Raw genomic sequence first — 17,605 nt, 5'->3', positions numbered from 1 at the left:
ACATATATATATATATATATATATATATATATATATATATATACCACCTCTTCTTTATCCATTCATCTGTTGATGGACATCTTGGCTCTTTCCACAGTTTGGCTATTGTGGACATTGCTGCTATAAACATCAGACTACACGTACCCCTTCGGATCACTACATTTGTATCTTTGGGGTAAATACCCAGTAGTGCAATTGCTGGGCCGTAGGGTAGCTCTATTTTCAACTTTTTGAAGAACGTATATACTGTTTTCCAGAGTGGCTGCACCAGCTTGCATTGCCACCAACAGCGTAGGAGAGTTCCCCTTTCTCTGCATCCCCACCAAAATCTGTCATTTCCTGACTTGTTAATTTTAGCCATTCTGACTGGTGTGAGGTGGTATCTCATTGAGGTTTTGCTTTGGATTTCCCTGATGCAGAACGATGTTGAGCACTTTTTCGTGTGTCTGTTGGCCATTTGGATGTCTTCTTTGGAAAAATGTCTGTTCATGACTTCTGCCCATTTCTTGATTGGATCATTTGTTCTTTGGGTGTTGAGTTTGATGAGTTCTTTATAGATTTTGGATACTAGCCCTTTATCTGAGAGTCATTTGCAAATATCTTCTCCCATTCTGTTGGTTGTCTTTTGGTTTTGTTGACTGTTTCTTTTGCTGTGCAAAAGCTTCTTATCTTGATGAAGCCCCAATAGTTCATTTTTGCCCTTCCTTCCCTTACCTTTGGTCATGTTTCTAGGAAGAAGTTGCTGCGACTAAGGTCGAAGAGGTTGCTGCCTGTGTGTCCTTTAGGATTTTGATGGACTCCTGTCTCACATTGAGGTCTTTTAATGATTTTGAGTCTATTTTTGTGTGTGGTATAAGAAAGTGGTGCAGGGGGTACCTGGGTGGCTCAGTCGTTAAGCGTCTGCCTTCGGCTCAGGTCATGATCCCAGGGTCCTGGGATCAAGCCCCATATCAGGCTCCCTGTTCAGCAGGAAGCCTGCTTCTTCCTCTCCCACTCCCCCTGCTTGTGTTCCCTCTCTCGCTGTGTCTCTCTCTGTCAAATAAATAAAATCTTTAAAAAAAAAAAGAAAAAGAAAAAGAAAGTGGTCCAGTTTCATTTTTCTGCATGTGGCTGTCCAATTTTCCCCAACACCATTTGTTGAAGAGACTGTCTTTTTTCCATTGGACATTCTTTCCTGCTTTGTCAAAGATTAGTTGACCATAGAGTTGAGGGTCCATTTCTGGGCTCTCTATTCTGTTCCATTGATCGATGTGTCTGTTTTTGTGCCAGTACCATACTGTCTTGATGATGACAGCTTTGTAATTAGAGCTTGAAGTCCGGAATTGTGATGCCGCCAGCTTTGCTTTTCTTTTTCAACATTCCTCTGGCTATTCGGGGTCTTTTCTGGTTCCATACAAATTTTAGGATTATTTGTTCCATTGCTTTGAAAAAAGTGGATGGTATTTTGATAGGGATTGCATTGAATGTGTAGACTGCTCTAGGTAGCATTGACATCTTCACAATATTTGTTCTTACAATCCATGAACATGGAACATTTTTCCATTTCTTTGTGTCTTCCTCAATTTCTTTCATGAGTATTTTATAGTTTTCGGAGTACAGATTCTTTGCCCCTTGGGTTAGATGTATTCCTAGGTATCTTATGGTTTGGGGTGCAATTGTAAATGGGATCAACTCCTTAATTTCTCTTTCTTCTGTCTTGTTGGTGAATAGGAATGCCACTGATTTCTGTGCACTGATATTCTATCCTGCCACTTTACTGAGTTCCTGTATGAGTTCTAGCAGTTTTGAGGTGGAGTCTTTGGGGTTTTCCACATAAAGTATCATATCATCTGCAAAGAGTGAGAGTTTGACTTCTTCTTTGCCAATTCAGATGCTTTTATTTCTTTTTGTTGTCTGATAGCTGTGGCTAGGGCTTCTAATACTATGTCAAATAGCAGTGGTGATAGTGGACATCCTTGCCTGGTGATAAGGACCATCTTACAAGAAAGGATGCTGTACTTTGTCAAATGTTTTTTTTTGCATCTATTGAGAGGATCATATGGTTCTTGTTCTTTCTTTTATTCATGTATTGTATCACATTGATTGATTTGCAGATGTTGAACCAAACTTGGAGCCCAGGAATAAATCCCATTTGGATTTTAATGTACTGTTGGATCCTATTGGCTAGTATTTTGGTGAGAATTTTTGCATCCATGTTTATCAGGGGGTCTGTAGTTCTCCTTTTTGATGGGGTCTTTGTCTGGTTTGGGGATCAAGGTAATGGTGGCCTCATAAAACGAGTTGGGAAGTTTTCCTTCCATTTCTATATTTTGGAACAGTTTCAGAAGAATAGGTATTAATTCTTCTTTAAATGTTTGGTAGAATTCCCCTGGGAAGCCATCTGGCCCTGGGCTCTTGTTTGTTGGGAGATTTTTGATGACTGCTTCAATTTCCTTAGTGGTTATAGGTTTGTTCAGGTTTTCTATTTCTTCCTGGTTCAGTTTTGGTAGTTGATACATCTCTAGGAATGCATCCATTTCTTCCAGATTATCTAATTTGCTGGCACATAGTTGCTCAATATATGTTCTTATAATTGTTTGTATTTCTTTGGTGTTGGTTGTGATCTCTCCTCTTTCATTCATGATTTTAATTATTTGCATTCGTTCTCTTTTCTTTTTGATAAGTCTGGCCAGGGGTTTATCCATCTTGTTAATTCTTTCAAAGAATCAGCTCCTAGTTTTGTTGATCTGTTCTTTTGGTTTCTATTTCATTGATTTCTGCTCTGATCTTTATTATTTCTCTTCTCCTGCTGGGTTTAGGCTTTATTTGCAGTTCTTTCTCCAGGTCCTTTAGGTGTAGGGTTAGGTTGTGTATTTGAGACCTTTCTTGTTTCTTGAGACAGGCTTGTATTGCTCTATACTTTCCTTTTAGGACTGCCTTTGCTGCATCCCAAAGATTTTGAACAGTTTTGTTTTCATTTTCATTTGTTTCCATTTTTTTTAATCCTTCTTTAATTTCCAGGTTCACCCATTCGTTCTTTAGTAGGATCCTCTTCAGGCTCCATGTATTTGAGTTCTCTCCAACTTTCCTCTTGTGATTGACTTCTAGTTTCAACGCATTGTGGTCTGAACATATGTAGGGAATGATCCCAATCTTTTGGTACCGGTTGAGACCTGATTTGTGACCCAGGATGTGATCTATTCTGGAGAATGTTCCATGGGCACTAGAGAAGAATGTGTATTCTGTTGCTTTGGAATGGAATGGTCTGAATATTATCCATGAAGTCCATTTGGTCCAGTGTGTTATTTAAAGTCTTTATTTCCTTGTTGATCTTTTGCTTTGATGATCTGTCCATTTCAGTGGGGGGGGGGGGGGTGTTAAAGTCCCCTACTATTATTGTATTGTTGTCAATGTGTTTCTTTGCTTTTGTTATTAATTGGCTTATATAAGTGGCTGCTCCCATGTTAGGGCCATAGATATTTACAATTGTTAGATCTTCTTGTTGGAGAGACCCTTTAAGTAGGATATAGTGTCCTTCCTCATCTCTTATTACAGTCTTTGGTTTAAAATCTAATTTGTCTGATATAAGGATTGCCACCCCAGCTTTCTTTTGGTGTCCATTAGCATGGTAAATGGTTTGCCACGCCCTCACTTTCAAGCTGGTGGTGTCTTTGGGTCTAAAATGAGTCTCTTGCAGACAGCATATCGATGGGTCTTGTTTTTTTATCCAATCTGATACCCTATGTCTTTTGATTGGGATGTTTAGCCCATTTACATTCAGGGTAACTATTGAAAGATATGAATTTAGTGCCATTGTATTGCCTGTAAAGTGACTCTTACTGTATATTGTCTGTGTTCCCCTCTGGTCTATGTTACTTTTAGGCTCTCTCTTTGCTTAGAGGACCCCTTTCAATATTTCTTGTAGGGCTGGTTTCATGTTTGCAAATTCCTTAGTTTTTGTTTGTCCTGGAAGCTTTTTATCTCTCCTTCTATTTTCAAAGACAGCCTAGCTGGATATAGTATTCTTGGCTGCATATTTTTCTCATTTAGTGCTCCGAATATATCATGCCAGTCCTTTCTGGCCTGCCAGATCTCTGTGGATACGTCTGTTGCCAATCTAATGTTTCTACCATTGTAGGTTACAGATCTCTTATCCTGAGCTGCTTTCAGGATTTTCTCTTTGTCTCTGAGACTCGTAAGTTTTACTATTAGATGTCGAGGTGTTGACCTATTTTTATTGATTTTGAGGGCGGTTCTCTGTGTCTCCTGGATTTTGATGCCTGTTTCCTTCCCCAAACTAGGGCAGTTATCTGCTATAATTTGCTCCAATATACCTTCTGTTCCTCTCTCTCTTTCTTCTTCTTCTGGGATTCCAATTATCCTAATATTGTTTTGTCTTATGGTATCACTTATCTCTCAATTTCTGCCCTCATGATCCAGTAGTTGTTTATCTCTCTTTTTCTCAGCTTCTTTATTCTCCATCATTTGGTCATTGATATCACTAATTCTCTCTTCTGCCTCATTTATCCTAGCAGTTAGAGCTTCCATTTTTGATTGCACCTCATTAATAGCCTTTTTGATTTTGACTTGGTTAGATTTTAGTTCTTTTATTTCTCCAGAAAGGGTTTCTCTAATATCTTCCATGCTTTTTTCAAGCCCAGCTTGTGTATTTATAATCATCATTCTGAACTCTAGTTCTGACATCTTACTAATGTCCATATTGATTAGGTCCCTGGCAGTCGGTACTGGCTCTTGTTCTTTTTTTTGAGGTGATTTTTTTCATCTTGTCATTTTGTCCAGAGGAGAATAGATGAATGAGAGAACAAAATGCTAACAGGGTAACAATTATCCCAGAAAAATATACACTAAACAAATCAGAAAAGACCTGAAACCAGGGGGAAAGAAAGGGAAAGAATGAAAAAAGAAAAAAAAGAAAAAGGAAAAGATAAAAAAAAAAGAATATGATATTAGATTCCTTTATATCTTCTAATGGCTTAATGGCTCACTTCTCAAATCCCTGAATAAATATTCCTTTATATGTATTTATTCCACTTTGTTTATCATTTCACTTATTAAAAGACATCTTGTTTCCTTCCAATTTTTGGTAATTACAAATAAAGCTGCTATAAATGTACATGATTTTGTGTGGATATGTTTTCAACTCATTTGGGTGATTGCCAAGAGGATAAATGCTGTATCATATGTTAAGAGTAAGAAGTTGCCAAACTGTCTTCTGCAGTGGCTGTACCATTTAGCATTCCCATCTTCATGAATGAGAGTTTCTGTTGCTCTACACCCTCACAGCATTTTGTGTTACCATTGTTTTGCACTTCCAGTACAAAGCTGAAAAGGACTGGCAAGTTACAGTCTTGCCTTGTTCCAGATCTCACTGGGAAAGCAGTTAGTTTCTCACCACTGAGGTGTTAGCTATAGGTTTTTTTCTAGATGTTCTTTCTCATGTTAAGGAAATTCCCTTCTAGACCTCCTTTCCTAAATTTCATCACAAATGGTGTTGGATTTGTCAAATTCTTTTTCTGCATCTATTGATATGATCAAACAATTTGTCTAGTTAGCCTATTGATGAAATTGGTTACATCAACTGATTTTAAAATGATGAACTAGCTATACATATCTAAATAAATTCTGGGTATAGATATCAACAAGGGGATTTTAACTATTATAAAAAAATTCTAGAGCTGAAAAGAACAATAAATGAATTCAAAACTTTAAGGGATTTATTTAAAATCAGATTTGATCAGGCAAAACAAAGAATCAGACATGAAGACTGATCATTTGAAATCATCCAGAAAAGAGAAAAGAGAAAAGAGAAAAAGAAAAAGAAAAAAAGAATGAAGAATATAAAAAAAAAACCCTACTGACATCAACAAGCAGATCAATATATGTATTATTCCTATAATGAGTCTGAGAAAGAGAAGAGAGAAAGAAAGTTTATTTGGAGAAATAATGAGTACAAACTTCAGAAATCTGAGTGAACATACAAAAGAAGCTCAACAAATTCCAACCAAGAAATCCAAAGTGACTCACAAAGATTCCCATTAGCCAAAGACAAGGAGAGAATCCTGAAAGCAGCTAGACAGAAGTGACTTGTCACATATAAGGGAGCTCCCGTAAGATTATCAGTAGATTTCTCGGGAGAAACCTTATAGGTCAGAAGGGATTGGGATAAATACTTTTCAAGTGCTGAAAGAAATTGTCATCCAAAATTATCATTATCAGGCAAAACTGTATTTCAAAATATAATGAAGACATGAACACTTTTTCAGAAAAATAAAATTTGAGGTAATGAGCAAAAGTTAATTACCACTAGACTTGATCTATAATAAATGTTAAACGGAGGCTGTCATGGCGAAAAGAAAGGATGCGAGACAGCAACCTAAAGCTAAAAGGAAATTCTAAAGTTCTCTAATACAGGTAAATACATGGACAAATATAGTAACATGCAGTATTGTAATTTTGGTGAATAAATTGACTTTTAAATATTGTATAGAATTGGAAGGACAAATACCAAACCAAACCAAACAAAACAAGTCCTATAATTTATGTAGTAACAAAGTGTGGAGTAGAATTATAAAGGAGTAGTGCTTTTGTATGTGATTGAAGTTAAGCTGTTAATAGAAATAGAAGAAATAACCCCCAAATTAATATGGAGTCTCAAGGGACCCTAAATAACCATGTCAATTTTGAAAAAGAAGAATAGAGTTGAAGGATATACATTTCCTGATTTCAAAACATATTATAAAGCAAAGTAATCAAAACAGTATGGTACTGGCATAAAGATAGACATATATATCACTGAAATAGATTAGAGAGCCTAGAAATAAACCCTTGCATATATGGTTAAATGATCTATAAAAGGGTACCAAGATGACATAATGCAGAAAGGACAGTCTCTTCAACAAGTATACTCAATGGAGAAAAGAGCTTTTTCAATAAATGGTGATGGGAACATTGGATATGCACATACAGAAGAATGAAGTTGGACCTGTATATTTCACCATATACAAAAATTAATTCAAAATGACTTAAAAATCCAAATGTAAGACCTCAAACTATAAAACTCCTAAAAGAAAACATAGGGGGAAATCTTCATGACATTAGGTTTGACAATGATTTCTTAGATATGATGCCAAAAGTACAGGCAACAAAAGCAAAAATGGACAAACAGGACTACACCAAACATAAAACTTTTGTGCTTCAAAGGACATGATCAACAGAGTATAAAGGCAACCTACAAAATAAGGGAAAAAAATTGCAAATCATATATCTGGTAACAGATTAACATCCAAAATATAAAGAACTCCTAAAATCCAAGAATAAAAAAATCAAATTCAAATAAACCAAAATAAAAATGGGCTAAAGACTTGAATAGACATTTCTCCAGAGAGGATATACAAAAGACTAAAAAGCATATGGAAAAATCCTCAATATTACTAATAATCATAGAAATGCAAATCAAAACCACATTGAGATATCACCACATACCCAATAGAATGGCTACCATAAAAAAAAAAAAAAAAAAAAAAAAGGCAACCACAGAAAATAACAGGTGTTGGTGAGGATGTGATGACTATAATGTGAACTGCTGATGGGATTATAAAATTGCACAACCACTCTCAAAATCAGTATGATGGTTCAAAATATTAAAGATAGGATTACCATATGATCCATCAAACCCACTTTTGCGTTTTTATCCAAAATAACTGAAATCAGTATCATAAAGATATATCTGCACTCCCACATTCACTGCGCATTATTTATGATAGTAAGGTGTTGAAAACAGCTTAAGTGTTCATTGACAGAAGAATGGAAAAATAAAATGTCACCTATATATACACACATAGAATGGAATGTTATTCAGCCATAAAAAGAATGAAATCCTGCCATTTGCAATGACACGGATGAACCTAAATGGTACTATATTAAGAGAAATAAGCCAGACATATGAAGACAAATATTGTATGATCACCATTATATGTAGAATCAAAAATGTCAAACTCACAGAAGCAGACAGTAGAATGGTGGATGCCAGGGGCTAGAGGGTTTGGAAAATGGGCCATGTTGGTGAAAAGGTACAAAGCTACAGATATTCAAGATGAAGAGTTCTGGAGATCTGTTACACAGCAATGGAACACACGTAACATTACTATAAGATCGTAAATTTCATTTCTGTGTATTTTACCACAAAAAAAACTTTTAAAAATTGTAATGTTTAAGTTTCAAAATCCAAATAAAAAATATTTTATAAAAATGTGTCAAAACAGCATGGTAAATATACTATATGTACTTTGGCTCCTTGAAGTGGATATTAACTTTCAAAACATGATATAATTACTGAATAGATGGGAGTAAAATGCATACCAGAGCAATTCCTGCAGCGAATTTTGGATTGCATGCCATTCCATGATATGTTGCTCCCACATAATTAGGATGATCCCTATAACTAAATAACAAAATTTTTCTTGTAAATAAATGCATTTTAAATTATTAATAACTTAATGACCTTTTAAGAATTGGATTCCTCAGTAAAGAAAGCTGTTTTTTGAAACTTGAATATTACATATCATATCTAATGTTTTCAATCATTTTGTATTTGGGTAATCTCCCACAATTCCTACAAAGTTAAGTTCTAAAGTCTACTTTAACATTATATGATACACAGCCCAAAACCCAGCAGTGCCTAATCCTTCCAAAACATTAATCATCACTGTTGCCACCACTAGATGGATATAATTCTAAGGTGTACAAGTCAGGATAACCTACTGCCATGATTTACATGCAGTGGTCCTTTAAGGTGTGTAAAAAATACCGGATTGGAGGACAGGGAGAGAAAAGAGAACGTGCAGTATGCTAACGAAAAGAGATAGGACACAGAAAGTGTCCTCACACATTTCAGTCTTATTAATATTGCTCCTAAGTCCCCAAATCTGACCTTAAATGCCACAGGAAACACCAATAGATGTATAAATGTATTCCATATTGCTTAAGACCTTCAGAATTGCATTTTTATTTTTCCATGTAATCAAATTAGTCAAGCAAAAAGAAGACTTTTGAAAGATACAATGCATGCAGTTATATAGCTACACCTTGGGTCCGTATATATCAGAAGGTAACCAAATTACTATTTAAATGTTTTGCATTGTAACCACTTTATATGCAATTACTGCATTCTGTTAACTAATTTATACTTTATTTAATGTTAAAATGATGGTTTCAATTACTTACCTCTGAGAAAATCTTTAAAACCCTCGAGTCCCCATGTTTCTCCCAAGGCTTTCCAAATTTTCAAGTCTATTACATTTCCATGGATAAACAGTCTACTCAGTGTTTTAGTGTCTTACATTGTTATCAGATTTTTATATTTTACATTTTGCTAACAGTATACGTACAATTTTCGAGGTTTCTTGTCATTATACATAACACATTTTGTATATAATTTTGATAGTTAACATATCATATAATTTGATAAGCCCTATATCAATGCAAAAAATGCACTCACATTAATAAATATGCCATATCATGAGATCTTTGAAACATAAATTGTTCTTTCCATGACACAAATCTTTGTAGTACTTCATCAGCATCCCCTTTAGTTGAAATCTTATTTTGATCTGACCAGAGCTCCAAAGAAGTTAGCTTCACAGTCACTTTAAGCTGGGAAAACATCTAAAAATAGAAGATACACCACATACAGGTTTAGGCAGTCATAAGTATTATATTACATCTCTATACATAATGCTAATAGATTCAATTTACTCATTTTTGGAGATGGAATCCATTGGTGGGTGAAACTAGTTGGTAGGACTATACTTTTTAATAAAATCGAAAATGTTATTTATACAACTGTTATTTATACAAGCATTAATAGGAATGTTTAATATTTAACTGAAACATAAATACTTACAGTGTTGATAAGACCAAAGATATGGACAACTTTCTCAGCTGCAAATGCCACTTCAGAGCCCATGTAATCAAACTGAAAGACAAATTTTGTTTCACTACTGAAAATTACTAAAGTACTACATTTTATTTTTTTAATTATTTATTTTTAATTTTATTTTATTATGTTATGTTAATCACCATACATTACATCATTAGTTTTTTTTTAATTTTTTATTGTTATGTTAATCACCATACATTACACTATTAGTTTTTGATGTAGTGTTCCATGATTCATTGTTTGTGTATAACACCCAGTGCTCCATGCAGAACGTGCCCTCTTTAATACCCATCACCAGGCTAACCCATCCTCCCACCCCCGCCCCTCTAGAACAGTGTTCCATGATTCATTGTTTGCGTATAACGCCCAGTGCTCCATTCAATATGTGCCCTCTTTAAAGTACCACATTTTAAATGGATATAAAATGTTAAGCTAAGGTGGTGCTCAGTGAAAGGAAAAAAAAAAAACAGAATTAAGGTTTATCAATTGCTTAGTAAGTTTTAAGCTTAAACCTAGGGAGCTTACATATTAATCAATAATATTAAAATGAGAAGGTTGTGATTATTTTCCTCTTTACACATATAGAATGGAGGTTTGAAAGGTAAGTTTCCAAGATCATATAACTACTAAAGATAAGAACCAGGACTCAAATCTCTAAGCTACTAAGTCATTTTTATCTGCTATATCATATGCCACCATTTATCTTCATTACAATAAGATAACATGACTACATATCCTGGATAAACAATGTACCATAATAATAAAAATAAATTCAAGCAATTGTCCTCATTCAAGGAGACAAAAATCACATATTTTCTCTTAAATACTTCAGTTGTATGTGTACACACATTTCTAAGTTTTTGGTGAAAACATGAAAAGTGGCAGCTTGAGAGCTTCAAATATCTGCAGCAGGTCTGCCAAAAACTACTCACAGAAAAAAAATGTAATGGATAGAGTTGTCTGATACAGACAAAAGAGATGTTATCCTCCTAGGTCTCTAGAAACTATTTGTACTTTGCTATTTCTCTTTTCCAATAAATCATATTGTATATTTACGCACAGTGCAGCATGTGTGGTATGAGTGAAGGTGAATAAAGGCTTATATAAAACAATGAAAGAATGTGTATATATATATATTTTCAAACATACATGGAAGTTTTATATAAATTGACCCATATTAGGCCATTAAAGAGTTATTTGAATATAAAGCATTGTCACTTAGATCACATTGTCCAACTATAACGCAATTAAGTTATGGTAGACTTGATAAAAAGTATTTTAACAATGTTATTTTTCCTTACATGGATAACTCTATTGTGGTTATATAAGATAATGATCTTATTCTAGGTAAACGTACACTGAAAATTTACAACTTACTTTCAAATAGAGCACAAGTGATAATGGGATACTATATTAATAAATCCGAATAAAGAGAGTATACCTATTTCTTGCCTTATTCTTATTTTTTTATTATGTTATGTTAATCACCATACATTACATCATTAGTTTTTGATGTAGTGTTCCATGATTCATTGTTGGCATATAACACCCAGTGCTCCATGCAGAACCTGCCCTCTTTAATACCCATCACCAGGCTAACCCATCCCCCCACACCCTCCCCTCTAGAACCCTCAGTTTGTTTTTCGGAGTCCATAGTCTCTCATGGTTCATCTCCCTCTCTGATTCCACCCCCCTTCATTCTTCCCCTCCTGCTATCTTCTTCTTTTTTTTTTTTAACATATAGTGTATTATTTGTTTCAGAGGTACAGATCTGTGATTCAACAGTCTTACACAATTCACAGCACTCACCATAGCACAATTCTTGCAAATTTTTTGAAAGTTTGAAATTATTTCCAAATAAAATATTTAAAAAGTGAAGATGAAATAAAAATGATTTTAGATGAGCAAAAGCTGAAGCAAAGTCATCAACAAGCTAAACAGAAATATCAGAAACACAGACTTATAAGAAGGAAAGAAGAGCTTTGAAAATGGTAAACATGAGGGGAAAATTAAATTCTTTTTTCTTTTCCTTAATTTCTTCAAACAATTGAATATTTAAAAAATAATTTATTTTGTGGTTTATAACACATGGCAAAGTAAAATATAATAACATCACATACTGAACACTACATCTGAAACTAATGATGTACTATATGTTGGCTAATTGAATTTATATAAAAAATTTTTTAAAAATTAAAAGCTGGATTTGAGACCACAGGGTGCCGAGAAATTACAAAAGAGTTTATGGCCCTTAGGTCTTGTATAAATTGATAAATTTGGTTTTAAAAAAATCACATAGGGTTATTTTTACAATTATTTTCATTAATTTTTTATTTGAGTGTAGTTGACACAAAACGTTACATCAGTTTCAGGTGTACAGCATAGTAATTCCAAAAGTATAAACATTACCCTATGCTCATCACAAGTGTAGCTCCTATTTTTCACCATACAAAGCTATTACAATATCATTGACTCTATTTCTAATGTTATGCTGTGCCTTTTATTCCCATAACATTCATTCCATAACTGGAAGACTGTATCTCCCACTCCCTTTCACCCATTTTACCTAATCCCCAACTCCCTCCATTTTGGCAGCCATCAGTTTTTTCTCTATGTTTATGTGTCTAATTCTGCTTCTTGTTTATTTATTTATTTTTTAGATTCCACATATGAGTAAAATCATATGGTACTTGTTTTTCTCAGTCTGACTTACATCATTTAACACAATAGCCTCTAGACCCATCCATGTTGTCACAAATAGCATGACCTCATTCTATTTTATGGCTCTGTAATGGAACCACAAAGATCCCAAATAGCCAAAGCAATGTTGATCAAGAAGAACAAAGCTGGAGGTAACACAATTCCATATCTCAAGATATATTACAAAGCTGTAGTAATCAAAACAATATGGTATTGGCACAAAAGTAGACACATAGATCAATGGAACAGAATAGAAAGCCCAGAAATAAACCCACAATTGTATAGTCAGTTAATCTATGACAAAGGAGGCAAGCATATATGATGGGGAAAAGACAATCTCTTCCATAAATGATGTTGCAAAAACTGGACAGCTACATGAAAAGAATGAAACTGGACCACTTTCTAACATCATACACAAAACTAAACTCAAAATGTAAAGTTGTAAATGTGAGACATGAAACCATAAAAATCCCAGAAGAGAGCACAGGCAGTAATTCTCTGACATCCACCATAGCAACATTTTTCTAGATATTTCTTCTAAGGCAAGGGAAACAAAAGCAAAAATAAACTATTGGAACTACATCAAATGAAAAGCTTTTGAAAAAAAAAAAAAACCTTTTGCATGGTGAAAGAAATCATCAACAAAACAAAAAAGAAACCTACTGAACAAGAGAAGATATCTGCAAATGCTGTACCTGTTAAGGAGTTAATATCCACATCAGGGTTAAATGGAACTTTAGTGTTATAAAGCTCTTACATTATATGTGAAGTGATATAATATTAATTCTAGTTAGGAATATTAATTCAAACCAATAAAGAAACCACTGGGGTAAGATGTGAGGGATAAAGAGAGATCACAGAAAAAACCAATATAGGAGATAAAGATAAAAACTAAAAATAACCCACTAATCCAAGGGTAGCAAAGGAGGAACAAAAGAATAAATAACTAATAGGAAGAGTAGAACACTAAGAGCATAGCAGTACTTAACCTACATCCACAGTATTAGTAATTTTGATAAACATAAGTCAACTAAACATTCTAATGAAAAGGCAGGGATTATCTGAGTAAGGAAAAAAATAGTTTACAAAGTCATACTTTAAAATTTAAGACAGATAAACTGAACATAAAAAAAGAGAGGGAATACTAATCATAGGATATAAAAGCTCTAGAGTTCTTTGTTGTTGTTTTCTCATGATGACATTTGCATTGAAAATGCCTTCTGTTTTTATTGGAAAGGAAGAAGGTATTCAGTTAAATGGAGAGAGGAAAGTAGGCTGTCTAGATTTAATTTTAGCAACCTCATGGGGGCAGCTGTGGCAGAGCATAATTTCAATGCTTGTGAGTATTATTCCCCATGTAACAACCAAAACCTAAATCTAAATGCCCCCAAAGGGCATTAGCTAGTAAAATAGATTAAATTATATTAAATATATTAATCAGACACTATGTGAATGTTAAAATTAAATTGAAATAATATATTTCATTAATATGCGGGAAAACATTATAAAATAATTTACAAAACAGCATATATAAAACAGAGGTATAAGAACATACATATACATATTTAAATATAAAAAAGGAAATGTGCATATAAAATTATATGTGCTTTTTTCTTTATTATTATTTTGTCTACTTTTTCCTGCTGTTTTTATAAAAAATTATGTAAAGATCTAAATATTTCCTTTTATCAACAAAATCTAATTTTGAAAATTATGCACTTATTGACAGACCTTATGCAAAAATATCAGTAATAATGAAAAGATCAGATTTCTTAATTGCTAACCATAATGGCTTTGCTAAAACTGATTATATAAACAAAAATTTCCCTAACTGGGACACCTGGGTGGTTCGTTGGTTAAGTGTCTGCCTTCAGCTCAGGTCATGATCCTGGAGTCCCAAGATGGAGCCTCGCGTTGGGCTCCCTGACCAACGGGGAGTCTGCTTCTCCCTCTGCCCTCACCCAGTTCATGCTCTTTCTCTCAAATAAATAAATAAAATCTTCAAAAAATATATTCCCTAACTAAATGAACATTCCTATGAATAATTCTTCCCATTTTTAAAATATAAAATTTCCGTCAGAGAATCTAAGAGAATCCAAGAAATTATAAAGCATAAAATAATCTTATAAAAGATACTTTTTAATAACAGGAATCTCCAATTCAATAATTAAATAGCTTATTTTAAAATAAAAATTAATTTATGTAAGAGTTTCATCACTATATGGGGCGGATCCAGAAATATATGCAGCTCATTATAATTGACTAGATTATAATGTAGTAGAACTCTTCCATACATACAAATTATACATTTTTGCTAGAATTCTATATTGATTTTGAAATCAATACTATAAATACTAGTCCCCCCAATGCCAATGCAAAGGCAATTGACATTTCTTTATGTCCTGCTACACTTAGATACATATTTTGAACAGAGTAAAATATATATGTATTTCAGACAAGTGGAATTTTCATTTTCATATTCCCTTTGAATTTAAACACAAAGCAAAGATATTATCAATATCAATAATGCATACCAAAGCTTTATCCATAATGATTTGTATTTTCAGAATTGTTTCCAATAGTTCATCTGAATCTTTCTGTAAAACAGAGGACATGAATTAAATAAAACATTTAAATAAAACATAAAAATAAAACATTCTATAAGAAAAAATTCTTATATTGTTTGTTATTCTCACTCACATTATATACACACACACACACACACACACACATAGAAAGGGATAGACAGACACATGATGATAGACAGATAGATAGATGATAGGATAGTTCGCTACGGATACGTAAAGATATAGATATAAGTGATAGCAAAATAAGATGATGGAGGACCCTGAAAAAATAAGCAGGTGAGATTCCAAATAAAAATTTTAGGAACAAATCAAAAGCTTTTATCTTATATTCTTTATAATTAGAATCCTTAAAAAAGTTAGTGAAATGAGGGAAAAGCCATGTTTCCTTTTCTCAAAACTTTCCTCTTAGACCCTCCTCCAACCTTCAAGCTAAATTAACTCCCATCATCTTTCCCCCAAATTGCCTTTAATTTCTCATTGTTTTTATACTTTATTTATGTTAACTCTATCACAGTTATATAAATTGATATTAATGTATATACCAATGTAACCATTTCTATAAATAAGATAAAGAATGTTTCCATCACCCTCTTCTAAGTCGAGAGCCCACATGACTCAAGGCAATCAATGATCTGCTCTCTCTCACCATAGGTTAGAATAATCTATTCTAGAATTTCATAAAACTGGAATCATATGTCACATACTCTTATATCTGGCTTCTTTCACTCAGCATTCATCTGTTATGTTGTGATTCTTAATAATTCATTAGTGTTTATTGCTAAGTAGTGTGTCATTTTAGAAATATATTCCAATTTGTTTATACGTTTACCTGTTGATGATCACTTGGATTACTTAGAAATTGTAGCTATTATAAATGAAACTATGCATATTCATGTAGAGGTCTTTGTGCAATTATGTTCTTCAATTTTTCTTGGAAAATCCTTAAAAATGGAATACCTGAGTCATATGGTAATTGTGGGTGTGTAAAGTAGGACAAAAATGCCAGATTTCTTTTTTTTTTTCTTTTTTTTATTATGTTATGTTAATCACCATACATTACATCATTCGTTTTTGATGTAGCGTTCCATGATTCATTGTTTGCATATAACACCCAGTGCTCCATGCAGTACGTGCCCTCTTTAATACCCATCACCAGGCTAACCCATCCCCCTACCCCCCTCCCCTCTAGAACCCTCAGTTTGTTTTTCAGAGTCCATAGTCTCTCATGGTTCGTCTCCCCCTCCGATTCCCCCCTTCATTCTTCCCCTCCTGCTATCTTCTTCTTCTTTTTTTTTTCTTTTTAACATATAATGTATTATTTGTTTCAGAGGTACAGGTCTGTGATTCGACAGTCTTACACAATTCACAGCGCTCACCACAGCACATACCTTCCCCAATGTCTATCACCAGCCACCCCATCCCTCCCACCCCCCCACCACTCCAGCAACCCTCAGTTTGTTTCCTGAGATTAAGAAATCCTCATATCAGTGAGGTCATATGATACATGTCTTTCTCTGATTGACTTATTTAGCTCGGCATAATACCCTCCAGTTCCATCCACGTCATTGCAAATGGCAAGATTTCATTCCTTTTGATGGCTGCATAGTATGCCATTGTATATATATATATACACCACATCTTCTTTATCCATTCATCTGTCGATGGACATCTTGGCTCTTTCCACAGTTTGGCTATTGTGGACATTGCTGCTATAAACATCGGGGTGCACATACCCCTTTGGATCCCTACATTTGAATCTTTGGGGTAAATACCCAGTAGTGCAATTGCTGAATCGTATGGTAGCTCTATTTTCAACTCTTTGAGGAACCTCCATACTGTTTTCCAGAGTGGCTGCACCAGCTTGCATTCCCACCAAAAGTGTAGGAGGGTTCCCCTTTCTCTGCATCCCCACCAACATCTGTCCTTTCCTGACTTGTTAATTTTAGCCATTCTGACTGGTGTGAGGTGATATCTCATTGAGGTTTTGATTTGGATTTCCCTGATGCCGAGCGATATTGAGCACTTTTTCATGTGTCTGTTGGCCATTTGGATGTCTTCTTTGGAAAAATGTCTGTTCATGTCTTCTGCCCATTTCTTGATTGGATCATTTGTTCTTTGGGTGTTGAATTTGATGAGTTCTTTATAGATTTTGGATACTAGCCTTTTATCTGAGATGTCATTTACAAATATCTTCTCCCATTCTGTTGGTTGTCTTTTGGTTTTGTTGACTGTTTCTTTTGCTGTGCAAAAGCTTCTTATCTTGATGAAGTCCCAATAGTTCATTTTTGCCCTTGCTTCCCTTGCCTTTGGCAATGTTTCTAGGAAGAAGTTGCTGCAGCTGAGGTCTGAGAGGTTGCTGCCTGTGTTGTCCTGTAGGATG

General features: G+C 34.2%; 1 protein-coding gene across 1 annotated transcript in view; it reads right to left on the bottom strand.

Moving 5' to 3' along the window:
- The window catches only part of LOC116637813 (A disintegrin and metallopeptidase domain 3-like), a 115,384-nt gene that overhangs the window by 49,878 nt on the left and 47,901 nt on the right, over nt 1-17,605 (bottom strand). Inside the window, exons 7-10 of the mRNA XM_032413356.1 lie at nt 15,172-15,234; nt 9,902-9,973; nt 9,497-9,663; nt 8,359-8,440 (exon numbers count right to left, since the gene is read on the bottom strand). Of these exons, the coding sequence (XP_032269247.1) occupies nt 8,359-8,440; nt 9,497-9,663; nt 9,902-9,973; nt 15,172-15,234 (384 nt within the window). The remainder of the gene's footprint in view (nt 1-8,358; nt 8,441-9,496; nt 9,664-9,901; nt 9,974-15,171; nt 15,235-17,605) is intronic.

The sequence above is a fragment of the Phoca vitulina genome, unplaced genomic scaffold (assembly GCF_004348235.1).
Source record: "Phoca vitulina isolate PV1807 unplaced genomic scaffold, GSC_HSeal_1.0 scaffold15, whole genome shotgun sequence".
NCBI lineage: Eukaryota > Metazoa > Chordata > Mammalia > Carnivora > Phocidae > Phoca > Phoca vitulina.
Note: the sequence above shows the minus strand (reverse complement) of the source record. Positions and strands in the feature narration are given on the sequence as shown.